Genomic DNA, 26,100 nt, shown 5'->3' on the forward strand with positions numbered 1-26,100 from the left:
AGGCCTACTCTGTCTGCTACATTCTTGTGGATACTTGCTAGTAGCGGTTCTCAAACTCAGTAAAAAGAGATGCTGCAAACTTCCATAAAGATTTTAGAATAGGTTATAATTTCAAGTTGAGAGAACATAGTGCTAGTTCATTAATAATAATAATTGGTATTAGAGTAAGTAAAAGGCATGAAAACTTTTATAGATACAGATTTATGTTTCTTTAAAAGTCTCATTATTTGTATATTATATATATTTTATATATTAACATATTAAATATATATTTACTTATTATTTACATGACAATGCAATTCTATTTGAAGTCTTATTTTTTACTAACATATTGATTATACTGTCTGATAGTATGTATTATATAGTAATAATATGTATTATATAGTAATAATTTAGAATAATTCTATAACTGGTTTACCTAAAGACCACATTTTTAAAAGTGTGTAACTCTACAAATATTATTTTGTTTATAACTTTCAAAGCACTTATGCATTCTACCTTATATCATAGTTAAGTACATTTCTCACCCCTAGAAGAAATTATTCTCTCTGAGGACTGGGTCTGTGGTTTACTTATCTCGATATCCCTGCACCACTTTTTGGATTGGATTCTTCAACCTCTGTTGCAGTATCAACTCACAAATAACAAAAAAGGATTGAGAAATTTGATTAGTTTATTCAACAAATATGTATTGAGTGCCAGCTACATCCATGGCACCATGCTAGGCATCAGTACAAAGCTATTATTTTGTGAATACTTAAATTTTAGACTTCTTGAAATATTTCATAATTTAATGATTAATATTCTATGTAGATATGGAAAACACAGGAAGCAAGATAAGAAATTCAAAGTGAGAAAAACTTTGTTTCCAATTAAGTGATTTCATTAAACGGAAACTGAGGATATCTACAGAGAGACAAAGACACAGAGAGGGACAGAGAGAATTGAGAACATAGGCTTTAATGGCTTAATACTAAATACGTTCCTAATAAGAATCTGCATTTAGTAATCCTCATGTGTTATTTAGTTATGATTTTTTTAAATCAGTAAATCTAATCATTTTGAAATGAAAAGAGACAGTGTATATATTAGCAGTGTAGGTTAATACTGCTTAAGTGATCACCAAATGAGACAAATTCATATGGTGGTGTAAAATTTAATGATGGGCAACAAAACAGAATTTTCTAAAGAAAACAAAAAATCTTTTTCTTACTAGTAACATATATAGCTCAAGAGTCTATATTTCTGTGTGTATTTAACAATGCGCACATATAACAGAAGAGAAAAAAGAACAGATAGAGACTGCCAACATTTTACTGATTTTTAGGTTGCTCTCCTTTACCCTAAGTATCTTAAGCAAATCCAGCATTTTAGAGAGTGTATATGTTTTAAATTAGGGTTAGAATCCAAGGAAGCAGTTCTCTCTCTCTCTTTCTCTCTTTCTCGCGTGCACGCGCGCACACACACACACACACAAAATCCTCAATAAATTAACAGAGTAACCATATACATAATTATGCTTCTAAGTAAAGCACCTTGTAACCAACTTAAATATGCTTTATGCATACATATTGATAAACTATCAAATTGATTAAATAAGAATTACTTGGGTAATATTTTCTGAAATTGAAGTTTTAGCCTCCCGCAACTGGGAGTAATATACTCATTTGGGAGCTTAAAATATTAGTAAATATTGTTTCATATAAGCTTTTATTACACTACTAAGGACTAAAATGACCTATTTCAAATGCAGTTTAATTATGTCCTTTCCTTCTGAATGCTACATATGTGCTAGGAACTGCGGAGTGGAGGGGGAGAGACTAAGTGCTATCACTGACCCTGGTTAGCCACCCCGAAAGTTCTATAGGCCCAGTACAAATCTCTGGGTTGGCTTGACTGCAGAGTATTCAGCACAACATCTTTAACAACCTCAGCTCTACTGCACTTATAGGAAATATTTCAGGTATGGTCCAGAGTTTATTATTTACATGAGGTCCAGTATTGCTGTGGCTGAATAAAAGGACTCAAAACTGTAGTCACCAAAACTTTAAAAGACACAAACAGGCTTATTTTAGGACTGTAAGTTATTAGAGCAGGTATTGCCAGAATTTTTAAATTCATTAAACATCAACTGAAGTATAAAAAATGCCTGCAACTTACTATGAGTCCCTCCATGCTTTCCAGGTGAATATTGTCATTAAACACCCATGCTTAGATGGAATATCTCTAAAACGATCCCCAATAGACCAGAAAGCAGCAGTGTGATAGTTAATATTTTCTAAGTCATGGAACTTAAATTTATTATAAGAAATTCTATGTCACTTTCTAGATGACTCATAAAACACTAATTTTTGTCATTCAAGGCACAGATCAATATTGATATACATAGAAACAGACACTCTCTTACCTTGAACAAATAAAAATTCATTCTAAGTAAGTGGTAAAGAATGGGTCATTTTATTGATTTTGTTATTTTTTTATTAGAAAAAGATGGACAGCTTGAAAATTCTGAATTATCAGTTTTGTAAAGCAAAATTTTTATGATGGTAAGTTTCACTGGATTTAAAAATGGTAATATTAACTTTCTTGTTTGAGGAAGTAAATAATTTCATGATCATTTTTATGCAAGTTTCAAACTGTTAAAATATCCTGGCTTGGATGAATTACTAAATGTAATTCTCTTTTCAACTTTACACTTATCTTGTGTGTACAGCTGATATCCCTAGTGTCCAATCAGAGACAGGCTTTCATCCTGTTGTCCGGGGAATGATGTGCACAATTCCTTTTGACACTGATGAGAGGTAAATACATAAATCCAGCCCACTTCAGTGAAAATTGACCCATAATTTTTTTTTACCCTGAAGAAAAATACAGTGATAAAGTTTAAAGATGGAAAAAAATACAGTTAAACTCTTGAGGTGTACCATTAGTTAATGATAGTAAGCAAATATTATATTTTGCCTTGAGACAGAGAGCTCCAGATTTGCTTTTAGGTGCTCACAAATTCTAATAATCATGGTTCTATGTGATAGCAAGAAACCTAAAAGTATGAATGATAGTTTTTTTTACATTTCAATGAACTCAAAAGTTTAAGTTAAAAAGGAAAGACATGTTTTTTATATATTTTCTCCTACATCTACTCTTCACTGAGATGTTTCTTTAAGAAATGAGTATGGGGGGGGGCGCATGGGTGGCTCAGAGGGTTAAGTCTCTGTCATCGGCTCTGGTCATGATCCCAGGGTCCTGGGATCGAGCCTTGCTCTGTGCTCAGTGGGGAGCCTGCCCCCCCCCTCTGCCTGCCTGTCTGCCAACTTGTGATCTCTCTCTGTCAAATAAATAAATAAAATCTTAAAAAAAAAAAGAAAGAAAGAAATGAGTATGAGCATTTCCTAAGTATTTAGCAATGGATAATATCCATTATTTCCCACACAAAGACTATGCCCCAATTAAAAAAAATGGATCTTGTATAAGACTCTAATATTGTCTCTGAACTAGTATTTTCAAGATTTATCAACATTCTTAAGATCTGGGGGAAAAGTTACTTAGCATAGTGAGTCAAATCAATTGCCCCTATTCCAAGTACTCTACCTCTAATTGTATCAAAAAGAAACATGCTGCAAAAAGTTAAGGCTCTCCATTTTCATTTTCTTTAATCATTCATTAAAAATTAATTCATTAATTTATCTATATAATTTGTTTTTAGTTTTTTTATATAATTAGCCTATAACATTTCTGGAATAATGAATTTCTTTACAATGACCACAGTGTAGAGTAACCCCTTTATCTTCTTTATCTTTGAAAGCTATTCTAAGTTCTAGTGTAACAGCACTGGCAAAAAAATGTTTTATATACATAGTTCATAACTTAGTAAGATCTTTTTGCACTGTTTTATTTTTGACTTGCATCTTACTTTCATCTGTCATCTTTCAATGATAACCTTATTTCTTCCTGCCCACATAGAAAAAGCTCAATGATAAACAGATTTCTGTTAGCTACTTTCTTCATAGTAGCATGGTGGAATAATATTTTAAGAAAATATAATAAAATTATTCCATGAGTTATAATTCAAAATAATATAAGTAGAGTTTAGATTATACTTCATTTAAATGCAATAAATAGTGTTTTCAATCAGTAAATATTTGTTAAGTGCCTCCTATGTGCATTTCACTGTGCTAGATAAAGGGTGGCAAAACAAAATAAAATACAACCTGTCATAAAGTGATTTATTTTCCTAGAGTAAAGACATCCACATAAAAGTCACTTTACAAGGAAGCAGCATATAAATAAATTTAAGTAGAAACATACACAAGAAAAATAATAGTAACCATACTCCAGTCAAATCAGGAAAACGTACTTACTTAATATTGAAAAAGACCAAATCTCGGTACTGGGACATTACCAGGGACTTTATTCTTTTGTTTGATGCTGCAAGCTGAAGTGAAGACAGACAGATAGAGAGGAACAATTCTGGGAACAACCACATTCTTAAACAGAAAAATAAGTAAAGAGATTCTGGGAAGGAGGTTTTGGCCTTGGTGCCAAGAACTTAAGGTGAATGAATGAAGGCATTTTAGTGCCTACTTTATGTACAGAGCATTTGATTGATATTTTAGAAAGAAGGCAATGTGCTAAAATGGAGGTGAATTGGAAGGAAGACACAAAACAATGCTAGAATTTTATATATCAGCTCTATCTATGAAAAAGAAAAAAATTTGCTTTCAATAATTGGCTAATTCATAGCAGCCAAGATCAAATATAGTTAATTTTAATACTGGAATCTCTCACAATAGGCAGCAATGGTTCTGTCTTGAAGAAAAAGCTGCTGATGAGATACACTCTGTTCGGGTAATCACCCTTTCCCTCCTTTGGAGCTATTAAATCCTCAAATACAGACTCCACTCTCCAATTCTAGGGCCTGAGATAAGAGACAATTAGCTTCTCTGGAGCAATACTTAGAGTTCCATATTAATTTACATTTGCTCAAAGCCTGACACATAATTCTGGTAATTAATTTTTTATCTCCTTCTCAGCCTTCATCACTCTATTTGCCTTCACCATGTTTCCCAGTCCTAAGTTGACATCTGCCTTGGGTCATTTCCCAAGCCTTCATTCCAGCAATGCAATCTCTAACACCAGTTTTCTTCTTAAGACAGTCCTTTAACACAGTGTCTATGCCTTGATACTTGAGAACAGATCTCATTAATACCAGCTTTCTATTTCAACCTGACCCAATTTCAATGTTGCTAAGCTTTTCACAATAGTTCATCAATGGTTGCTAGACATGTGATGGTGAATAAAGGAGACAGTACTCATTAGATGTGGAGCTACTTACCAAACTGACTCTCCTTTGCTAGTTCCTCAAACCATAACGATTCTGTGTCTCCTGTACTACTTCAAATTCTTTCTTAATTAACCTAAACAGTTTTACTTTAATTAAAATACCTTTTCCTGTGAATAATAAGATAAAATGTAAATGTTCCAATTTGAATGCCAATTGTAAATACTGTAAATGTCATCAGAAGGTTGAGCTCATTGTAAAGCATCTTGAGGAAAATGGGAACATGAATTAAGCAGATATGAAAAAGTAGATGATGCTTAATTTACATAAGGAAATCATGTGGCAAACAGGTAAGAATAAACAAAGAGACGGGAGATTGAACCAGCTGAAGTGTACTGTTTATAATAGAATAATGAGAAAAAAACATTGAAAAGATAAAATGAAATAAAATTTAAAAAGGCTCTGAAATTTATAGCCTCTTTTATGCTCTTTCATCTTTCTTCTGGAAACCTTCCTACATTTTCTTGTCATCTCTCTATGATATTTTACTATCAAGAAAACTTTAGTCCGATGGCTATAAGATTTCAGTCTTTACTCTCTTCTTTATATCATAAATAAAACAATTAAATAACCATTCTAACATTTGATCACCCACCATTTATACAAAAGTTTGAATAACAAATGTAATTTGTTGATTCTAAGTAATTTCACAGGTATAACAGCAGATATGGTATTAAAATGTAGAGAGACTATTGTATGCCAAATAATCATTTTAAGCACAAAGGTGAAAATCAAAATATCCATTAACAGCCCTACCCAACTTTACTTTCCACAATTCCTCTCATAAATCTCTTAGTATAGTTAGGATAGTTTCCATTCCATTCACATATCTTCCAAGCTAAGCCTCATTTTCACAGCTTTGTTCATACATTTTTGAAATGTTACCCTTGATCTTTTCTTTTTTGACATTAAATTTTTTATATGTTCCACCACACATCTGATGCTTAACTATACAGACATATTGTCATCATTATCTAAACAACAAATTCATTTTTAAAAGATTCTATTTATTTGAGAGAGAGAGGAGGAGAAGGAGGGAGAGTACAAGCCAGGAGGAGGGGGAGAAACAGAGGGAGGGGGAGAAGCAGACACCCCACTGAGCAAGGGGCCCAATGTGGGACTTGATCCCAGAACCCTGAGATCATGACCTGAGCCAAATGCAGACACTCGGCCAACTGAGCCACCCAAGTGCCCTAAACAACAAATTCTTAAAAACCGAAAAAACTCCACTCTTCTTCATTTCCCTAAAGCATGCTAAGGTGAAAAAATAAAATCATTAAAGAACATAAAATTAGAAATTTAACCAAGTTCTAACACTCCTATAAGGTAGTTATATTGATACTTATTTATATGTATAAACTTATGCATATATCTATTGCCTTTAAAATATGCAGGCAAAGCTGCTTTTATGATTAAAAAGGTCATGAAATCTATACTATACCACCAGTGGAATAAACCAGTGTTCTATGGATGGACAAACCATCAATTGTTTCTAAGGCCTTTGAATATTCTTTTCATTTGTCAACTCTCAGAAACTTGCTCTTCATGTCAGATTTTCTATCTATGCATGAATCTTAAAATTGCAAATTTTCAAAAAATTTGGAGGTAAGTAATATAACATTTGTACACATGGGAGGAGTTTACATATTGATTATTTTAATGTGAGTATAATGGTATAAAACAAAAATTATAGGGTAATAGATTTAAATAGTAATTATGATAATCAAATTATACTGCTGAAGGTTCTTAGGATACTGTTCCTGTTCTTCAATAGTATATTATTTAAGTAACAAAACTTTGCAATGCCAAGTTATTATGTGGGGTAGATATATAGATCAATAGAATCAAACTTAAGAGTCCAGATACAAACACTTGCATATGGTCAATTGAATTCTGACAAGGATATCAAGATAATTCAATAGAAGGATGAGTTTTCATTTTTCCTTTCAAAAAAATGGTTCTGTACAACTTGATATCCCCAATGTTGGATTCCTAATTCATACTATATAAACTAAAAATGAACTGTAGGCCTAAATAGAAGAGCTAAGATTATAAAACTCTTAAAAAAACATAGAAATAGGGATGCCTGGGTGGCTCAGTCAGTTAACTGTCTGCCTTCAGCTCAGGTCATGATTCCATGGTCCTGGAATGGAGTCCCACATTGGGCTCCTTGCTCAGCGGGGAGTCTGCTTCTCCCTCTGCCTGCTGCTCTCCTGCTCCTGTGCTCTCACTCTCTCTCTCTCTCTGACAAAAAAATAAATAATCTAAAAAAAAAAAAAAAGAAAGAAAGAAAAAACACAGAAATAAATCTTTTAAGACCTTGGTTTGGATAATTGTTTCTTATATTTGACATGAAAAATATAAGTGATCAAGGAAAAAAAGAGATGAATTAGGTTTCATCAAAATTAAAGTTTTTGTGTTTCAAATTTAAAAAGTCAAAGACAACCTACATAACAGGAATGGGAGGAAATCAGAGAGGGAGAAAAACCATGAGAGACTCTGGACTCTGGGAAACAAACTGAGGGTTACAGAAGGGAGGGAAGTGGGGGAATGGGGTAACCAGATGAGGGCACATATTGTGATGAGCACTGGGTATTACGTGCAACTAATGAATCACTGAACACTACCTCAAAAACTATTTATGTACTACTATATGTTGGCTAATTGAACATAATAAAAAAACTATTATAAAATGATGAAAGTGTTTGAATAGACAGTTCTCCAAAGACATACAAGTGTCCAATAAATATGTGAAAATGTCCTCATCATCATTAGTTATTGGGAAATAAAAGTTTAAATCACAGTTATGCACCAATTCATACTGACCAGGCTGGTTATAATAAAAAAGACAGATAATAACAAGTAGTGAGGATTTGGAGAAATTAAAACTCTCATAAATTGACGATATGAATGTAAATGGTACAACTGCCATGGAAAACAGTTTGTTATTTCATCAAAAATTTATTACCATCTCATCCTCCTACAACTCCACTACAATGTATCTAGCCAAGAAAATTGAAAAATATGTCTGCACAAATATTTGTATATGGATGTTCACAGCTGCATTATTAATAATAGTCATAAATTGGAAGCAACCTAGTTAATGAACAGATTACAAAATGTGGCAGTTATACAATAAAGTATTATTTGGCCATAAAAATGAATGAAATACTGATACATGATACTACATGGATGAATCTTGAAAACAATATGCTAAGTGAAGGAAGCGAGACACAAATGACCACGTATTTTATTATTCTATGTATATTAAATGCCCAGAATAGGCCAACTCATAGATATAGAAAATAGATTAATGGTCGCAAGGGCCCACAAGGATAACTGCTAATGGTATGGGATTTCATTTTGGGGCAATGAAAATGTTCTGGAATTAGATAATGGTAATGATTGCAGAAGTCTGTGAATATACGTAAAATCACTGACTCGAATAATTTAAAAGGATGAACTTTAGGTTATGCAAATTTATCTCAGTAGATATATTATAAAAAATATTGTAGAGTTGACAATTCAGTTTCAGTAGTGCTTGTCAGACTTATAATGAAATGTCAAAGATATGAAGTACCCAAAATAATTAATATAATGAAAAGACACTGGAGAAAAATCATTAAAAATTTACAGGTGATTTTAGGATTCAAGTTTTTAAAAAACTATAACAATTTTAGTGTTATGATAAGTTAATAATGTAAGGAAAAAGCCAAATAAATTAGCAAATTATTTTAGCATTTGAAAAAACTGAAACAGAAAATAACTAAAAATGTGCAAAACAACACATTTATCATTAACTTTCATTTGAAATTATTAACTAGATTTTAATATATTTTAATATATTTTTTCTTTTTGAATCATAAATATGAATTTTTGCAGCATCTATGGAATTATAACAAATCAAGTTTCAAGCTAGATTACCTAGAACAAACAAGAACCTATAAAAATATATATTTTCAAAAAACTGAAATAAGAACTTGTTAATAAAAGTACTGACAATTGTTAGGTAATTAATATTCCCTAAAATATAGATAATTATTACCAAATCTCAAAAAGTAATATAAAATATATAGGCTGCTCATGGTAGTGATAGGAAGAAGAAACACCATGTACCCTTAACTATAGGAAAGTTAAGGAAAGTCCAACAGGATTTCTGTAGGGGAGATGGGTTGTGGGATGGGGTAACTGGGTGATAGGCATTAACGAGGGCACATAATGTGATGAGCACTGGGTGTCATAAGCAACTGATGAGAATGATTAAACTCTATATCTGAAACTAACGATGTACTTACTATATGTTGGCTAATTGAATTTAAGTAATAAAAAAGGAAAAAAGAAACACTGTGTAATAATATTAACACTTAAAATTAAATTTTAAAATCAATATAAAAAAAGAGATTTGATATTTAAAATATACTTTTTTTAAGGCTATATTTATTTATTTATTTTTATTACTTTTTTTTCAATTTATTTATTTTCAGAAAAACATTATTCATTATTTTTTCACCACACCCAGTGCTCCATGCAAGCTGTGCCCTCTATAATACCCACCACCTGGTACTCCAACCTCCCACCCCCCCGCCACTTCAAACCCCTCAGACTGTTTTTCAGAGTCCATAGTCTCTCATGGTTCACCTCCCCTTCCAATTTACCCAAATTCCCTTCTCCTCTCTAACGCCCCTTGTCCTCCATGCTATTTGTTATGCTCCACAAATAAGTGAAACCATATGATAATTGACTCTCTCTGCTTGACTTATTTCACTCAGCATAATCTCTTCCAGTCCCGTCCATGTTGCTACAAAAGTTGGGTATTCATCCTTTCTGATAGAGGCATAATACTCCATAGTGTATATGGATCACATCTTCCTTATCCATTCATCCGTTGAAGGGCATCTTGGTTCTTTCCACAGTTTGGCGACTGTGGCCATTGCTGCTATAAACATTGGGGTACAGATGGCCCTTCTTTTCATGGCATCTGTATCCTTGGGGTAAATACCCAGGAGTACAATTGCAGGGTCATAGGGAAGCTCTATTTTTAATTTCTTGAGGAATCTCCACACTGTTCTCCAAAGAGGCTGCACCAACTTGCATTCCCACCAACAGTGTAAGAGGGTTCCCCTTTCTCCACATCCTCTCCAACACATGTTGTTTCCTGTTTTGTTAATTTTGGCCATTCTAACTGGTGTAAGGTGATATCTCAGTGTGGTTTTAATTTGAATCTCCCTGAGGGCTAGTGATGATGAACATTTTTTCATGTGTCTGATAGCCATTTGTATGTCTTGATTGGAGAAGTGTCTGTTCATATCTTCTGCCCACTTTTTGATGTCTTTGCCTGTTTCGTGTGTGTTGAGTTTGAGAAGTTCATTATAGATCCTGGATATCAACCTTTTACCTGTACTGTCATTTGCAAATATATTCTCCCATTCTGTGGGTTGCCTCTTTGTTTTTTTGACTGTTTCCTTTGCTGTGCAGAAGCTTTTGATTTTGATGAAGTCCCAGAAGTTTATTTTCGCTTTTGTTTCCTTTGCCTTTGGAGACATATCTTGAAAGAAGTTGCTGTGGCTGATATCGAAGAGATTACTGCCTATGTTCTCCTCTAGGATTCTGATGGATTCCTGTCTCACGTTGAGGTCTTTTATCCATTTTGAGTTGATCTTTGTGTACGGTGTAAGAGAATGGTCGAGTTTCATTCTTCTACATAGAGCTGTCCAGTTTTCCCAGCACCATTTATTGAAGAGACTGTCTTTTTTCCACTGTATATTTTTTCCTGTTTTGTCGAAGATTAATTGACCATAGAGTTGAGGGTCCATATCTGGGCTCTCTACTCTGTTCCACTGGTCTATGTGTCTGTTTTTATGCCAGTACCATGCTGTTTTGGTGATCACAGCTTTGTAATAAAGCTTGAAATCAGGTAACGTGATGCCGCCAGCTTTATTTTTGTTTTTCAACATTTCCTTAGCGATTCGGGGTCTCTTCGGATTCCATACAAATTTTAGGATTATTTGCTCCAGCTCTTTGAAGAATGCCGGTGGAATTTTGATCGGAATGGCATTAAAAGTATAGATTGCTCTAGGCAGTATAGACATTTTAACAATGTTTATTCTTCCAATCCAAGAGCATGGAATGGTCTTCCATCTATTTGTGTCTTCTTCAATTTCTTTCATGAGTGTTCTGTATTCCTCAAGTACATATCCTTTACCTCTTTGGTTAGGTTTATTCCCAGGTATCTTGTGGTTCTTGGTGCTATAGTAAATGGAATGATTCTCTAATTTCCCTTTCTGTATTTTCATTGTTAGTGTATAAGAAAGCCACTGATTTCTGCACATTGACTTTGTATCCTGCCACATTGCTGAATTGCTGTATGAGTTCTAGTAGTTTGGGGGTGGAGTCTTTTGGGTTTTCCATATAAAGAATCATGTCATCTGTGAAGAGAGAGAGTTTGACTTCTTCACTGCCAATTTGGATACCTTTTATTTCTCTTTGTTGTCTGATTGCTGTTGCTAGGACTTCAAAGCTATGTTGAACAAGAGTGGTGAAAGTGGGCATCCTTGTCTTGTTCCTGATCTCAATGGGAAGGCTGCAAGCTTTTTCCCATTGAGGATGATATTTGCTGTGGGTCTTTCATAGATAGATTTGATGAGGTTCAGGAATGTTCCCTCTATCCCTATACTTTGCAGCGTTTTAATGAGGAACGGATGCTGGATTTTGTCAAATGCTTTTTCTGCATCAATTGAGAGGACCATGTGGTTCTTCTCTCTTCTCATATTAATTTGTTGTATCACATTGATTTGCGAATGTTGAACCATCCTTGTAGCCCAGGGATGAATCCCACCTGATCATGGTGGATAATCTTTTTAATGTGCTGTTGGATCCTGTTGGCTAGGATCTTGTTGAGAATCTTAGCATCCATATTCATCAGTGATATTGGTCTAAAATTCTCCTTTTTGGTAGGGTCCTTGCCTGGTTTGGGGATCAGGGTAATGCTGGCTTCATAGAAAGAGTCTGGAACTTTTCCTTCTGCTTCAATTTTTTGAAACAGCTTCAGGAGAATAGGTGTTATTTCTTAAAATATACTTTTAAAAACATAGTAAATAAATAAAGTAAATAAATAAATAAAGATGGTTATCAGATCAAAGGAAAATGAGCTAGTTATTTAATAATAGAAAATATGGGAAGTCAAAACAACCACATTCAAGATTGGCAGAATAGAAATTTGGGCCAATTTTGAATTTCAAAAAAGCCAAATGAAATTCTTTTAAAGTCTTCATAAAACAGGAATTATTTCTCAAGAAAATTAGGATTTATCAGGTCAACGATCCAGATTTAAAGATTTATCAGAAATCAAAATCCCAGAGAGGTAAACCCAATATTCAATACTGTTTTTGTTCTAATAATATTTGTAGATCAGGAAAAAACAACTTACAAACTAAATTATATGTTTGATGTCTCAGGAGGTCAAGAGTAAAATATCAAAGCCCATGTCTGCCCAAGGAGGGGATACTGTCCACATCATTCAAACTCAAGGCTATACCATGAGATATAAATGAACAGTCCTAAAGAAAAACAAGATCTGGATAATGCATAAAATCTCAAGTTTTGAACTTTCAGGTGACCCAATAATTATGGCAATCCGTAGTGCGTGGTAATAAAGCAAATGAAAATACTTGAAGGGCATAAACGTAAGTCAGTTTTCTGCTTGGTATAAAATTAAGCTTCTCCTCTGAGTCAGTTGCCCAAAAAGATAAGAAACTGAGTAATGAAGAGAGCCAAGCTGAAGGGTACCAGGTAGATTTCTTGCCTCTCCAGGAAATACTTCAGGCAGAAATACCCATTATAGTCTGTGGAAGTGTGTACACAATGTCTTTTTACAAAGAGCAAAAGATTACATCCAAATTATATATTTTAACAAAAGGAAATCTGTAGATATATTGTCAATTGTTCTCTAACAGGTTCTAAAATGTCAGAGTAGCATGCAGATATGTGAAGATTCTGAGATGGAGCTGAGATGGAGCGGAGATGGAGCTATGATTGTGAAAAAAAGATAATTTTCAAAAATAGAAAAGACAGGCACTTCACTGAGAAATATTAATAATAAAAAGATTTTATTTACATTTGTATTTATAATTGTTTTGTGATTACTAGGGGACAATATTACTGTATATTATTGATATTAAAACATACAATGGGGGGGAGATACCAATGAAGTTATCATCGGGCATAACTTACAATAATCTCCTTATAAATTTTTCCTAATTTCTATCTGTCTCAGGTTTAAGTCATTTAATTCTTCTTTATTCACTTCAATGCACCAAAGTATCTGTTGAGCAGTACCAACAGCACTTCATAGCTCCTATCTCTTTACTTCTTCTAGATAGGTTATGCTATTAGGTGAATCCTTTGCTCAATTCTCTTTTTCTTACTGACCTTGGCAACTCCCAAAGTTTTCACCTCGATTTGTATTAAAATAGTGTTCACTTGATGCTTTTCAAAATTTATCCTGCAATTGCTTGGTTTCAAATTTTCCTGTCTGAATCTTACGGCACTAATCACATAAATCGTTACAGGTGGGTTTTTCCAGAAATGAAATACCAAGACAGAATTAAGTGTGCAAATGGTTTACTGGGAAGTAACACCAGTTAAAGGAAAATGGAGGAAGTGGATTAATCAGGGAGAGCTTCTGCCAACCACCTTGGAACTCTGAAGCAAAGTCTGTCTGTCTGAAAATCCCACACTGAGTAGAAACGGCCAGGTCCTTGTAATACTGCCTTACTCATTAATTGGCTAGAGTTTACCTAAAGAAAATAGTGTGACCTAGACTTGAAAGCAGAGCTGGACCCTGAAGAAAAAAAAAAAGAAAAAAAACAAAAAAAAACTAAACTAAACGAAAAGCTGGAGCTCTCAGCTAATGACACTCCTTGCATCTGAGAAACCACAAATGGTAATATTATCCTTTCATATTTCTGTCCTAATCTTATTCATCTAGTTCCAAGTCTTCTCTTTTTAGTCTCGGTAAAATCTTTGATTAAAGAGGACACTGCTTTATTTATTTTTACTGTCAGTGATGAGCAGAGAACCTGATACCTAAAAAGCACACAATAAATACCTGTAAAACTTTATTAAATGGCTACATTTAGCTCCCTAAGTATTGATGAGGTCATTAAGCTTCACTTTCACTTTTGAACCATCATTATTGTTTTTTTTTTTAAGCTAAAAGAGGGCTGAATTAAGCTTAAATTAAATTAACTTTAGCCTCAGGAAACCCTAGCATCTGTCTGTATATACTATTCCAATATCTCATACTTCCACCTACCACTAAAAGCCACTATTTCCCTGAAGTCTTAATACTCAGGATAACTCTATCTCTTTTGGTCAGACCCATTAGATGTAAGCAACTAAAATAGATTTGAATTTGTATACTCCTCTCAGTTCTACACTTTATATATGTCAGTCCCTACCCAGTGAGTTTTTCTTAGCTTTTCCCTCTCTCCCTAAAAGTTACAGCATAGAACATGCTTGATTACAATTTTCTAAGGCTTCAGAGTTTCTTTCAATGCTAAGGACATTGTAAATATTCAAAAGATACCCATTTGAAATGAACTGAATTGCTGATGGGGCCCCAAAATGACAGACAATAACAAAGGACAATTTTTAAAGACTGTCATCACAAAGCTTCTTTCTTATAGAATTACATAGGTTGGAACAACATTACAGAAACACATTGAAAATAAAGATTAGTTTCCAGTATAAAAAAAAGCACTCTTATTTCACAAAAAAAAAAAGAAATTTAAAAATAAAATATCTTTAAGTTTCTTTTTACCACCTCATATCATTAAAATGAGGTGACCAAATCTTTATCTCCTGAATCCAACAGAAGATCAGCCCTCCCTATATCTGCTTACTGTCACTTACTGTTGAGCTAGAAAAAGAAGGCAAAAGTAAATTCAGTATTTCTTGGCCTGTAATATTATTATTATGGTTACTATTCTTTTTTAATTTATTTTTATTTTATTCTCTCCCTCTACTCTCATATTTACCTGAATTTAAAGTAGGTGCATACACACACAAAAATAATCCTCATATATGATTAGTTACTTGGATTTATAAAATTAGGGCAAACTCATCCTTCTGTGCAAGTTGTGCTGTGCACAACCCCAGGGAACATAATCTACATAGACGATGATGTAAATGCACTTGTACACTACACAGTAGCCCTAATTAAGGTGAGCCCTTTTCTTTCCTCTAACTCACATAGGACATGTGATAAATCAACTCATCTTTTAAAAGTAAAAAGAGAACTACAGCTCACAAAGATATACAGATGGCAAGTAAACATGAAAATATGTATATGTCATTAAAAAATTACAAGTTAAAGCAACAAGACATTATTAGACATCTATTAGAGTAGCCAAAATTTAGAATACTAGAACCACCACATCCTGGCAAAGATATGGAGCAATGAATGAGAGCTCATTCATTGCTGGTAAGAATGCATAATGGTACAGCCACTTTGGAAGACAACTTGGCAGATTTTTACAAAACTAAATATATTCTTACCATGTGATTCAGCAATCATGCTCCACTACATTAACCTAAACAACTTGAAAATTTATGTCCACACAAAAGCCTGCACAGGGATGATTATAGCAACTTTGTTCCTAATTGCCCAAACTTGGAAGTACTAAGAGGTTCTTCAAAGATGAATGGATAAACTGCAGTACACCCAGACAATGAAATAATATCTAGTGATAAAAGGAAATGAGCTATTAAGCCATGAGAGAAGGAGGAAAGATAAATGCATATTACTAAGTGAAAGAAGCCAATCTGAAAGCTTATATATCTTTAGGAAAACATATTTAATAATAATGGAAAAGGTTCAGAGAAGGACTGTATTTGAAAAGATGTTCTATTTTGTTTTATGAAAATGGTGTTCAATATGGCATGTATATACCGTCAGCATTAGTTATGAGAAAAAGTTTTGGAAGCAAGGAAACAAATCAATAAAAATTTTCTAAATTTCAACCAAATCAACTATCTAAAGCAAATTTTACTTTAGTATAGATGACTGCCATATTAGATTATGTCCAGTGTCTCCAGGAAACATACAATGGCATAAAGGAGTATAAGATGTGAATATCCAATGTATTAAAAGTGGTTCCAAGTAAGAAATCCTTTCCAGAAAAATTGGATTGGATTGCCTTATTGATCCCTCTCCTCATTTTGTTGCTAGCTAGGGAGAACATATCCACCCACTCCAGAAAATGTGTCAAAACAAAGGTTATGTAATTCCAACCTTTATGCTTCAAGAAGGGAAGGTGTTGCTCAAGTTCTAAGAAAAAAAAAAAAAAATAGATCATGATTCTAGGAGGTAGGCTGTCAAAGAAGATTGAGATTACAAAACAGATTTATTCTTTCTTTCCATGAGGCTGAAACTTAAGATTCCTGGCCATCACTCTTTTTTATCTCTGAGATGCTTTCTCTCCTTCCTAACAACATATGACTAAGCCAGCTTAAGGAAGCTTCAGATGTGAGGGTGTCAGGGTAGGAGAAAAGGGAGCAACTAGGCTGCCTCTGGGATAAATACATGGCAAATTGCTTTCCTTTCTTCTGAATCTCTTCCCTTTTGGCTCCAATGGGTGTGACTCTCTCTCATACTCTATCTCTTCTAAAATTTATGTTTGCAATATAGGAAATAAGTGAAAGAATAATACAAAGCTAACAGAGCATAAATAATGAAGTATATCTTATAGTCTAGCCAAAATTACTAAAATTTTCCAATGGAATTTCAGGCCAACATCCCAGTTAGAAACTGCTTTGTTTGCTATTACTCCCTAGACATATATTTTCCACAGTAAGCTTTGAGGAAAAGGGTTGACTACATCAAAGAAAATTTCAAGTATTCTAGGGTATTCTAGCAAAATCCATCATAAGAGTATCTAAATTTCCCTAAAATCCATCATAATATATAAACTTCCCCAAAACTTGATCCAATTGACCATCATAATTCTGCATCTAAGTTCCTCCTCTGCAAAAGGACCAATCACCATTTGACTATGTAAGCCATGGATAAATAATGTCCCTAGCAATTGTTCTAGATCCTCAATTTCCTCTGATCCACTTTTTTTTTTTAATCATATTCCTTACTAATGAATCCTGACTTTTGGTTCTGTATCTCCTTCAATTGCTTAAGCATGCACCATAAATTCTGGATGCTTATATGGACTTCTAGCTTTACAGCACAGCATTTCTTAAATAAATGTAACTTGAACTCACTCCTCTACCTCTTTCCATCCCCAAACAGGAGAAAAACAGATACTGATTACTTATCTAGTTATTAAAACTTTAATTCCTCTCTTTGCCAATCTTTTCCATTATTTGAACATAGCGCTTTTAAAAATAAATTCCCATAAAATAAAATAAATGAAATAAAATAATAAAATAAATAAATTAAAAATAAATAAAATAAAATAAAATAATAAAATAAATTTTAAAAATTTAAAATAAATTCCTAGTATTTTATTACTTCTTCCCTTTCCCCTACTTAGCTTTTTTAAATGTCTCTTGGATCCTAGGTTCTCTAAGGCATTCTATGGCATCACTTGTTCTCACTATAGTTTCTAATTAACCAAGCACTAAGTCACTAATGACGAGTTATGTAAGAAAGAAAAATAACAAAAGAATAGTACACCAAATAAGTGAGCTAAAGAGGAGACTACAAATGAAGCCACCAGAAGATGGAACAACAATTTTATACAGAAAAATTAAAGACTCAAAGATGAACCTTACAAGTTAGAATAATTTCAATTACTCTTGAGAAATTGAGCTGAGCAACTTCTATAATGTTTTATAAGTAATAGCTATAAAGAGTGACAAAGCATAGGACAATGTATATATTTATAGAATATGAAAGAATAGTTCTTAATATTAATAGTGATATGGTTAGCAGAATTACCAATGATATTAAAGAGCTTTAGAAAACTCCTTATAGTGAATATATTTCCAATATTTCTTAACAGTCAGAATACTTCCTGACAGTGATATATTCTACCTAACTTCACGGATATTAAATAAAAGGTCTCTATAATATGAATATTTTATTTCTATTTATGCACACATAGTAGTCACTTACCATAACAACATATACCCATATATACATATATACCCATATATGTACATAATATTTTGCATTTGGATATATGCCTATGTATATGGTGTAAGTATTTTATAAATACATAATATATACCCAAATCGGTTGTCAATTGGATATGTACCATATGCAATAGTCAATGAAAGTCTCCTCTGCATAAAGCATATAGAAAAGCAGGTTTCATGTTCAAAATTAGTGAGTTTATGTTCTACATAGAGGACCAAAAGATACTTCAAATGAGCATAATTCTTTTATAAAACATAGTATCATATAGAGTAAATTAATACAGTGGGCACTATGTGCTAATGAGCAAAAAGTTTTGAATGAGATACATATGCCTTTAAACCTATATTTTTAATTCAGTGAGTAATTTTTTGTGGGTTTTAAGGGCTTGAAGATATTCCTGTGCTATTTCTAGAATACATGTCCTCAATAACACTGAAATCAGACTAATGAGAGTCTGGACCTTTTGTAGTCCTTTCTAATCATGTTAATATAATGGAAACATTTGTAGTGCAAGCTACTTAGAAACAGTCTTATTTGTGAAGAAGTTTACCACAAACAGCGCTTTACACATTATTAAAAGTTTGTTCTAGTTAGTCATAATACAATGCCAAGTCTTCATTTCTACCATTATATAATATCCAAATTAAAAAAAAAAAAACTCTAAAGATTAAAAAAAAGCACAAATTCTGGAGTCAGAAAACCTGAAGTTGAGTTTTAGCAATGCCACTCAATTATGCCCCCATCAGAGCCTTACTTTCCCTATTTAAAAAAAGAGATAAAAATATCTATCTTACAGTGTTGTGGAGAATAAATTACAGAACACATGCAAAATATCTAGCACAGTGCCTGATACATAGTAGGCACTCAATAAATAAAAGCTTCTTTCTATTTTCAACGTGTCCTCAAAACAATACATAACTTAGCAAAAAACAATGAATGAATATATATAGTATTAATAGCCTTTAATAAACTAAATAGTTTTTTAAGTTTTCAACTACTATGAAGAGATTTTTACATTAATGTTAATAACTACTTGTAATAATCAATGCAAGAAAAATATACAAATCATAAATATAAAAATGGTTGTAATAAGAATAACATACCACAAAAATTATATTTGTGTTGTTATTATATGACTTTTCTTTCACTGAGAAAATCTCAAGCAGAATATTAACAATATAATGGAAAATATTTAAAAGATAATGAAGAGATTTTACAAATGCTACATAAATTATAGCTATAGCATCTTAAATAAAAATATTTTAAAGATAAGTAATAAACTAATTATACTTACATGTTTCCAATGTGTAAGCTTTCCCATTATATTAGTTTCAGGTTGAAAAAAGATATTCTTAAAGATCCTGTCTTCACATCCTTTGTGTATGTAAATCCATTTTGTTTCACATTCACCAATAAGTTTCTCCTGGTGTTTTTTGCACAGCAACAAGGGGCTGAGTATAAGGGGGGAAAATTGTCATTTAGTTTCTTTGCCATAAAGAAAGGAAAGAAAACTACTCATGAGTTCACGTACACCTTTGAAAACAGGGTAGTATATTTAATGTAATATTTGTTTTCAAATTACTATTATATAAAACTACTTAGGCACTAAGGTTTGCTCATCATCCTTCACCAAGGAATGAATGAGTGCTGAGAAATCTCTGGTGATATGAATCCACAAACAATTCTGTACTCATGTTTCACTATGTATTTTATAATATAATGGCAAGAAGAACATGACTAAATTTTCTATAGAAATATAAGACAACCTGTATGAAATCTTTTGACTTTTCTGCTCCAGTGCAGAAGTAAGTAACACTTATTCTATGTAATGAAATAGTAAAGTTGTTTGCATTAAAGTGATGAACCTAGTAGAAGTGAGTTGAGGGAAATCGAAGGGGGAGACAAACCATGAGAGACTGTGAACACTGAGTAACAAACTGAGGGTTTTGGAGGGGAGAGGGGTGGCGGTTTGGGTGAGCCTGGTGGTGGGGGTTAAGGAAGGCACATACTGCATGAAGCACTGTGTGTGGTGCATAAACAATGAATCTTGGAACACTGAAAAAAATCATAAAAGAGAACAGTTGCCATTATTATTAATTAGCAGAGGTAAAACAAAATTAACCAAGAAAGCAATTTTTCCCATTTTTCATATTAGTGAAAAATTAGTCACTAACTGCCAAAAGAAGAATTAGTCACTGAATTAGTCACTAACTGCCAAAAGAAGAAAGAAACCAGGGATTTTCAAAGAAAATCTTTCATTCTGAAAGTAACCAATATGTGCTCTGTGAAGAGAAAAAAGTCCTTAATACCATGAAGCTTATATTCTCTTAAAAGTAGAGATAGATAAGGGAACTTGGTGGCTCAGTCAGTTAAGTATCTGCCTTTGGCTCAGGTCATGATCCAGGGTCCTGGTATAGCCCTGTCAGGTTTCCAGCCCCGTGAAGATCCTGCTTCTCCCTCTCCTCCCTGCTCCTGCTCTCTCTCACACTATCGCTGTTGCCAGCTCTCTCTCTCAAATAAATAAATAAATCTTCAAAAAAATTAAGTAGAGATAGATAATACAGAAATAAAACACTAGAGATATGAGTGAATTGTCTTTCACACAGGCTGGATTGGGATAGTAATACTGAAAAGAAACAAGATAATGTGGGAATTTCAGGAAACAAAAATTCTAGCAGAGCAAACAGCAGGAACAAAAAGCCAGTCAGAAGTATGCTTAAGGAGGCAAGAATATATTTGACATAGGTCACTGGAATGGACAATCATTGTTGAGTTTTTAGGAAAAAAGTAGCTTTGAATAGAATCACATTAGGTAGACAGTTTCTGGGATACAGTTGTAAGGAGTTCTGTGGATCCTCTCCCCAGTGAGACAAGTATTTAAAATCTCTGGAAATTATCCTAAGGGCATACAGCAAATAAACAAATATTTATTCAATAAAATCTATTACAGCTCAGTAAGAAAAGTGAGACACATTTGGATTTAAACAATTCACTGTCTCTTTTCTCTCTGTCTCACCTGACCTAAGTTCAGACTACCAGAAGTTCTAATCCAAAAAGGCAAAACCGAGAAAACACAGGATCCCTTTCCCTACCTAGTTCCAGTCGAGGGCTACAGAGTCACTGCAAGAAATACCCTAGCCTGGATCCATGTTTTAGAGAATCTATTTCAAGCAAGAATGTCTGAGAGAACTTGGGCTCTCTTCCTCCGCTCAGAACTCACTTATAAGGTAGAAGCTTTAACTCAGGTGCAATAGAGAGAGAATACTGGAACCCTGATAGCTCTTGCCCTCAGAAAGTGATAAACACTTACAAGGAGAAGGGTTGCTCTAAGAGAGTAGAAAGCTAAACTAAACCATCTTGAGGTTTATCAGAGAGAACCAAAAGAGACGGCTAAGAAGAGCTCTTCTGAGATCTGAAGATACTGCAAAAACTGGCCTCAAAGATCACTTTAGAAAAGAGCTCAGTTTTAAAACATCACACTGGAGCAATTTATTTCCCAGGGAATTGTTGAAAACAATAGAGTAGTCAGATGGCAATTAGTGAAAGTTAATAATAGGTGCTATACGTTCAGAATAGCCTAACAAGAAATCAGAAAAGGGGAAACTCAAAGAGTTTTAGCACTCAAAGAGCACTAAAATCACTGTCATTCCAAGGGTGACTGCACCTGGCTAAAAGTTTGCCCTCTAAGGAGCAATACCAGAGGCTACCCAATGCAGGGGAAATAAAGTTTACTAACATAGTGTAGCTAAGTTATTAAACAAATAAAAAAGTCCAGGTAAGGAGATCAACCAAGGGTGGTTACAATATACTATCTAAAATGTCCAGTTTTCAACAAAAAATTATGGGGCAAAGAAACACAAAAGTATAGGCAAAGAGTAAGCCTTTGAAACTGCCTTTGAAAGGGCACAAATCTCAGACGTAACAGATAAATACTTAAAGACAACTATTATAAATATGTTTAAAGGAAATAAGCCTCAAATAAGTAAAGAAAGGTATAAAAACATGATCTTTTCAAATAGAGATTACCAATAAAGACATAGAAATTATAAAACAGAACCAAATGAAAATTCTGCTGTTGAAAAGTACAGTAACTGGAATGGAAATTTTGCTAGAGTAGTTCAACAGTAGATTTGAATAAGAAGAAGAAAAAAATCAGAAACCCACCAACATATGAGTAATAGGACTTACCAGGGGAGAGAGAAAAAAAAGACAGAAAAAAATATTAGAAGTGTTAAAACTTTCTGAAATCTGATGAAAAACATTAATCTATACAACCAAGAGCTCAAAAAAACTATAAGTAAAATAAATGCATAAAAATCATATCCAGATACATCGTAGTAAAATAGCTGAAATCCAGGGGCACCTGGGTTGCTCAGTCAGTTAAATATCTGCCTTTGGCTCAGGCCATGATCTCAGGGTCCTCAGATTGAGACCAGCATCAGGCTCTCTGCTCAGTGGGAAGTCTTCTTCTCCCTCTCATTCTCCCTCTGTGTGTTCTTTCTCTCTCTCTCTTCCATTCTTTCTCTCTCTCTCTGTCAAATAAATAAAATCTTTAGAAAAAAATAGCCAAAATCCAAAATCAAAGGGAAAATCCTGAAAATAGCAGAAGAAAAAGGCCTAGTCATACATGCACAAGGAAACCCAAGTTAAGACTAACTTAAACAAGGAGATCTTCTAGCCCTGGAACCTGGTATACCATTGCATGGGAGCTAAGTCATAGCCCTACCACTTTAAAGCGTGGCTTCCGGCACCATTTGACAGGCAGGGAACACCAGCAACACTCAAGCTAAGAGGGAAGTGGGCAGAGCTGATTCACCCCAAGAGCAAATATAGCAGCCGGTTTAGAGGGTTCCCTTGCTTTGCCCAGTCAAGGGAGTTAATTCATAGCTTCACCACTGCTCACTATAGCTCCTGGTCCCTCTCAATGGGAAAACCTGTTTAGGAAAACTTGGGAGTTGTCTCGAGTGGTCCACCCACAGGAGAGCTAAGTCATAGCCCCATGTGCCACACAGCATGATCCCTGGTTTCATCAGATGGAAAGGGCTGCCGAGAATACCCAGAAGCTGCTGTGTAACCCAGCAAAAATGAGTGGCAGGCAGATAGAGCTGCCTGCTCCCGAAGAAAGGCAGTGGTCCTGTTCAGCCAGGATGCTTTCAGCATGGGGCAGTTTGAGTCAAGGCCACGAACAACGAACTTAAGTGGACTTGGAACTGTTTCTCTCACTGCACCTAGGCAAGGAAACTAATTTGCACTTATTGCTGAATATTGGCTTCAGCCTGCCCAACCTGAGAATTTTACCCTAGAGCACACAAGAAACTGTGTATTCCATCCAAAAGCTCTGCTCATAGTGGCACTTGAATAGAGAGCACAGCCCATGACTTTCTCTGTCTGCAGAGCGAAACGGGTCACAGCTGACTAGGATATTCAGTCACCAAATAATGAGATGTGCAAGCCCTGACTCCTCTCCTACTGTCCTGCTAGGGCAAAAAAACTAATTCAAAGCTTCATCCACTGCTGAGTATACTACCAAATCCCAACCACTTAATAATTCTAACCAGAGACTGATCTAGGCCTAACCACAGAGCCCACACTCCAATCTCACTTGGGCAAGCCAAGCAAGAAACCAAGCCAGGAGTCCTATCTAACTCTTCTCAGCCAGTGGTACACACTCAGAACAGCTGCCTCACCAAAAATAGGCCCTGAAATAGCAGGTACCACCTGCCCAAGGACATTATCAGCAGACACATCCAGATACACAAACTGAGCTATCTGGAGAAGGGTCTCTGTCAAGGTGAACCTATAAAGTCTGGAAAAGGAAACTGTTTAGCCAAATGTGCAGATACCAATGTAAGGAATGAAAGATGACAAAAATCAAATAAGTATAACACAGAAACTAATAGAACTCCAATAACTGGCCCTAAAGAAATGGAGATCTATGAACTACCAAATTCAGCTCCTTAAAGAGCCTACGTGCTGATTCACCCATCCTGGGCCCAATGCAGAAGTAGTCCTTTAAAAACCACTCAAAATTTGGGTAAAAGGACTCATTTCCTAATTCAAAGCATTGGTCTGGTGGGGCAGAGACCTACCAGATTATCCTATAGAATCAGAGGAGTAGGTGACACCTTCCTGCTCTCCCCATCTTGCTAAAGCTGGAAGTTACCATCTTTTTATCCCCTCTCCTATGGGTGTCACCATTATGCTTCAGCTAATGGGCACATTCCTGCATGCTCTCCTTCTGCCTTGCCAAAGCCAGCATGTGACATCTTTTTTTTTTTTTTTTCATTTGTTTTCTTTTTTTTTTTTTTTTTTTTTCCCCTTTCTTTTCTTCTTCTGTCTCCTTCTTTACTATTTCTTTCCTTTTTTGGTAGATGACATCTTTGCACTTTCCCTGTACTGCACTCCAGAACACTCATATATACCAGAGAACTTCTCCACCTATCCAGTGCCACAGTTTTTCTATCAGTGACCTGTTTGTTTTGTTTTGTTTTGTTTTATGGCTGCCTTTAATCACCTGGCTATGGAGACAAAGGGGACTTGAATTCTTGGGTCCCAAGAGGCTATAACAATTAGAGAGAAAGCTCTTGACAGATTACAAATCCCCAGGCATTAAACAGATAGCACATTGAAACACACTGCCAATCTTTCTGAGAAAGAGGCCATTTCCTTCCACAGGAGATTTGGCCTGAGGGGCAGGTTTCTGGTTTGGCACAATTATAAGCACCTATGGAAGTATTCTCAGAGAACTAAGGCCAGTGGATATAACCTTTGCACCTTCCCTCTGCTTCAGTTCAGCCAGCTAAGTATCTTCCTGAATGACATTTATACTCTTTTCTGGTGCCCAGATTTTTGCAGATGCTGTAAGGGACAGCTCTATATTGACTAGCTCTGGTAACCAGTAAGGCTTATACTCATGGGTCCCACATGAATGTAACTAATGGAGAAAAAGTTCTTAAACAGCTACCATGCCCAGGCTATGGCACAAAGCAACAGATACATGAGTCCAATCTTTCTGTTAAAGAGAACACTTAGCTTCAGGCTACAGCTTTACCCTGAGGTGCAGGCTCCCAGCTAAACACACACCTAAGGACTTAACTGTAAATATTTCCTGAGACCTTGGAGAGAGGGCATTAATTTCACTCTCTCTCCCTCTACCATGTTCTCCTAGAGCACTAGCATCCCTCAAAGAAAGCTCTAGCACAAGTCTCTTACCTGAAGGTATTCTGGTTTTTATGGCTGCTGCCCAGGGGATACTCCTTGATCCTCAGGCTCTGGTGGGTAGGGGGTAGGGAGCTTGTGTTCCTAGGTCACACAAGACTGTAACAATCAGAGAGACAATTCCTCACAGATTACCAGCCACAGGACACTACACAGACAATAGACAGAAACACATCCCCAGATTTTCTATGAAAGAGACTTACTTGCTAGTGCTGGAGTTTCAGACATAGGGACAAACCATAGGCTTGGCAAGAATCTAAAGGCCAGGAAGTACTCTTAGGGAATATAGACTGGGTATGCCATCTTTGCATTCTCCTTCACTACAACTCAGGTATCTCCCTGAAAGGAGCTTGCACACTCATTTGGAGCCAATATTATAGTCAGGGCTACC

The 26,100-nt window shown here is 34.7% G+C and overlaps 1 protein-coding gene across 1 annotated transcript in view; it reads right to left on the reverse strand.

Moving 5' to 3' along the window:
- The window catches only part of LRRIQ3 (leucine rich repeats and IQ motif containing 3), a 178,367-nt gene that overhangs the window by 80,028 nt on the left and 72,239 nt on the right, over positions 1 to 26,100 (reverse strand). Inside the window, exon 4 of the mRNA XM_044236435.1 lies at positions 19,786 to 19,942. Coding sequence (XP_044092370.1) covers positions 19,786 to 19,942 — 157 coding nt within the window. The remainder of the gene's footprint in view (positions 1 to 19,785; positions 19,943 to 26,100) is intronic.

The sequence above is a fragment of the Neovison vison genome, chromosome 2 (assembly GCF_020171115.1).
Source record: "Neovison vison isolate M4711 chromosome 2, ASM_NN_V1, whole genome shotgun sequence".
Classification (NCBI taxonomy): domain Eukaryota; kingdom Metazoa; phylum Chordata; class Mammalia; order Carnivora; family Mustelidae; genus Neogale; species Neogale vison.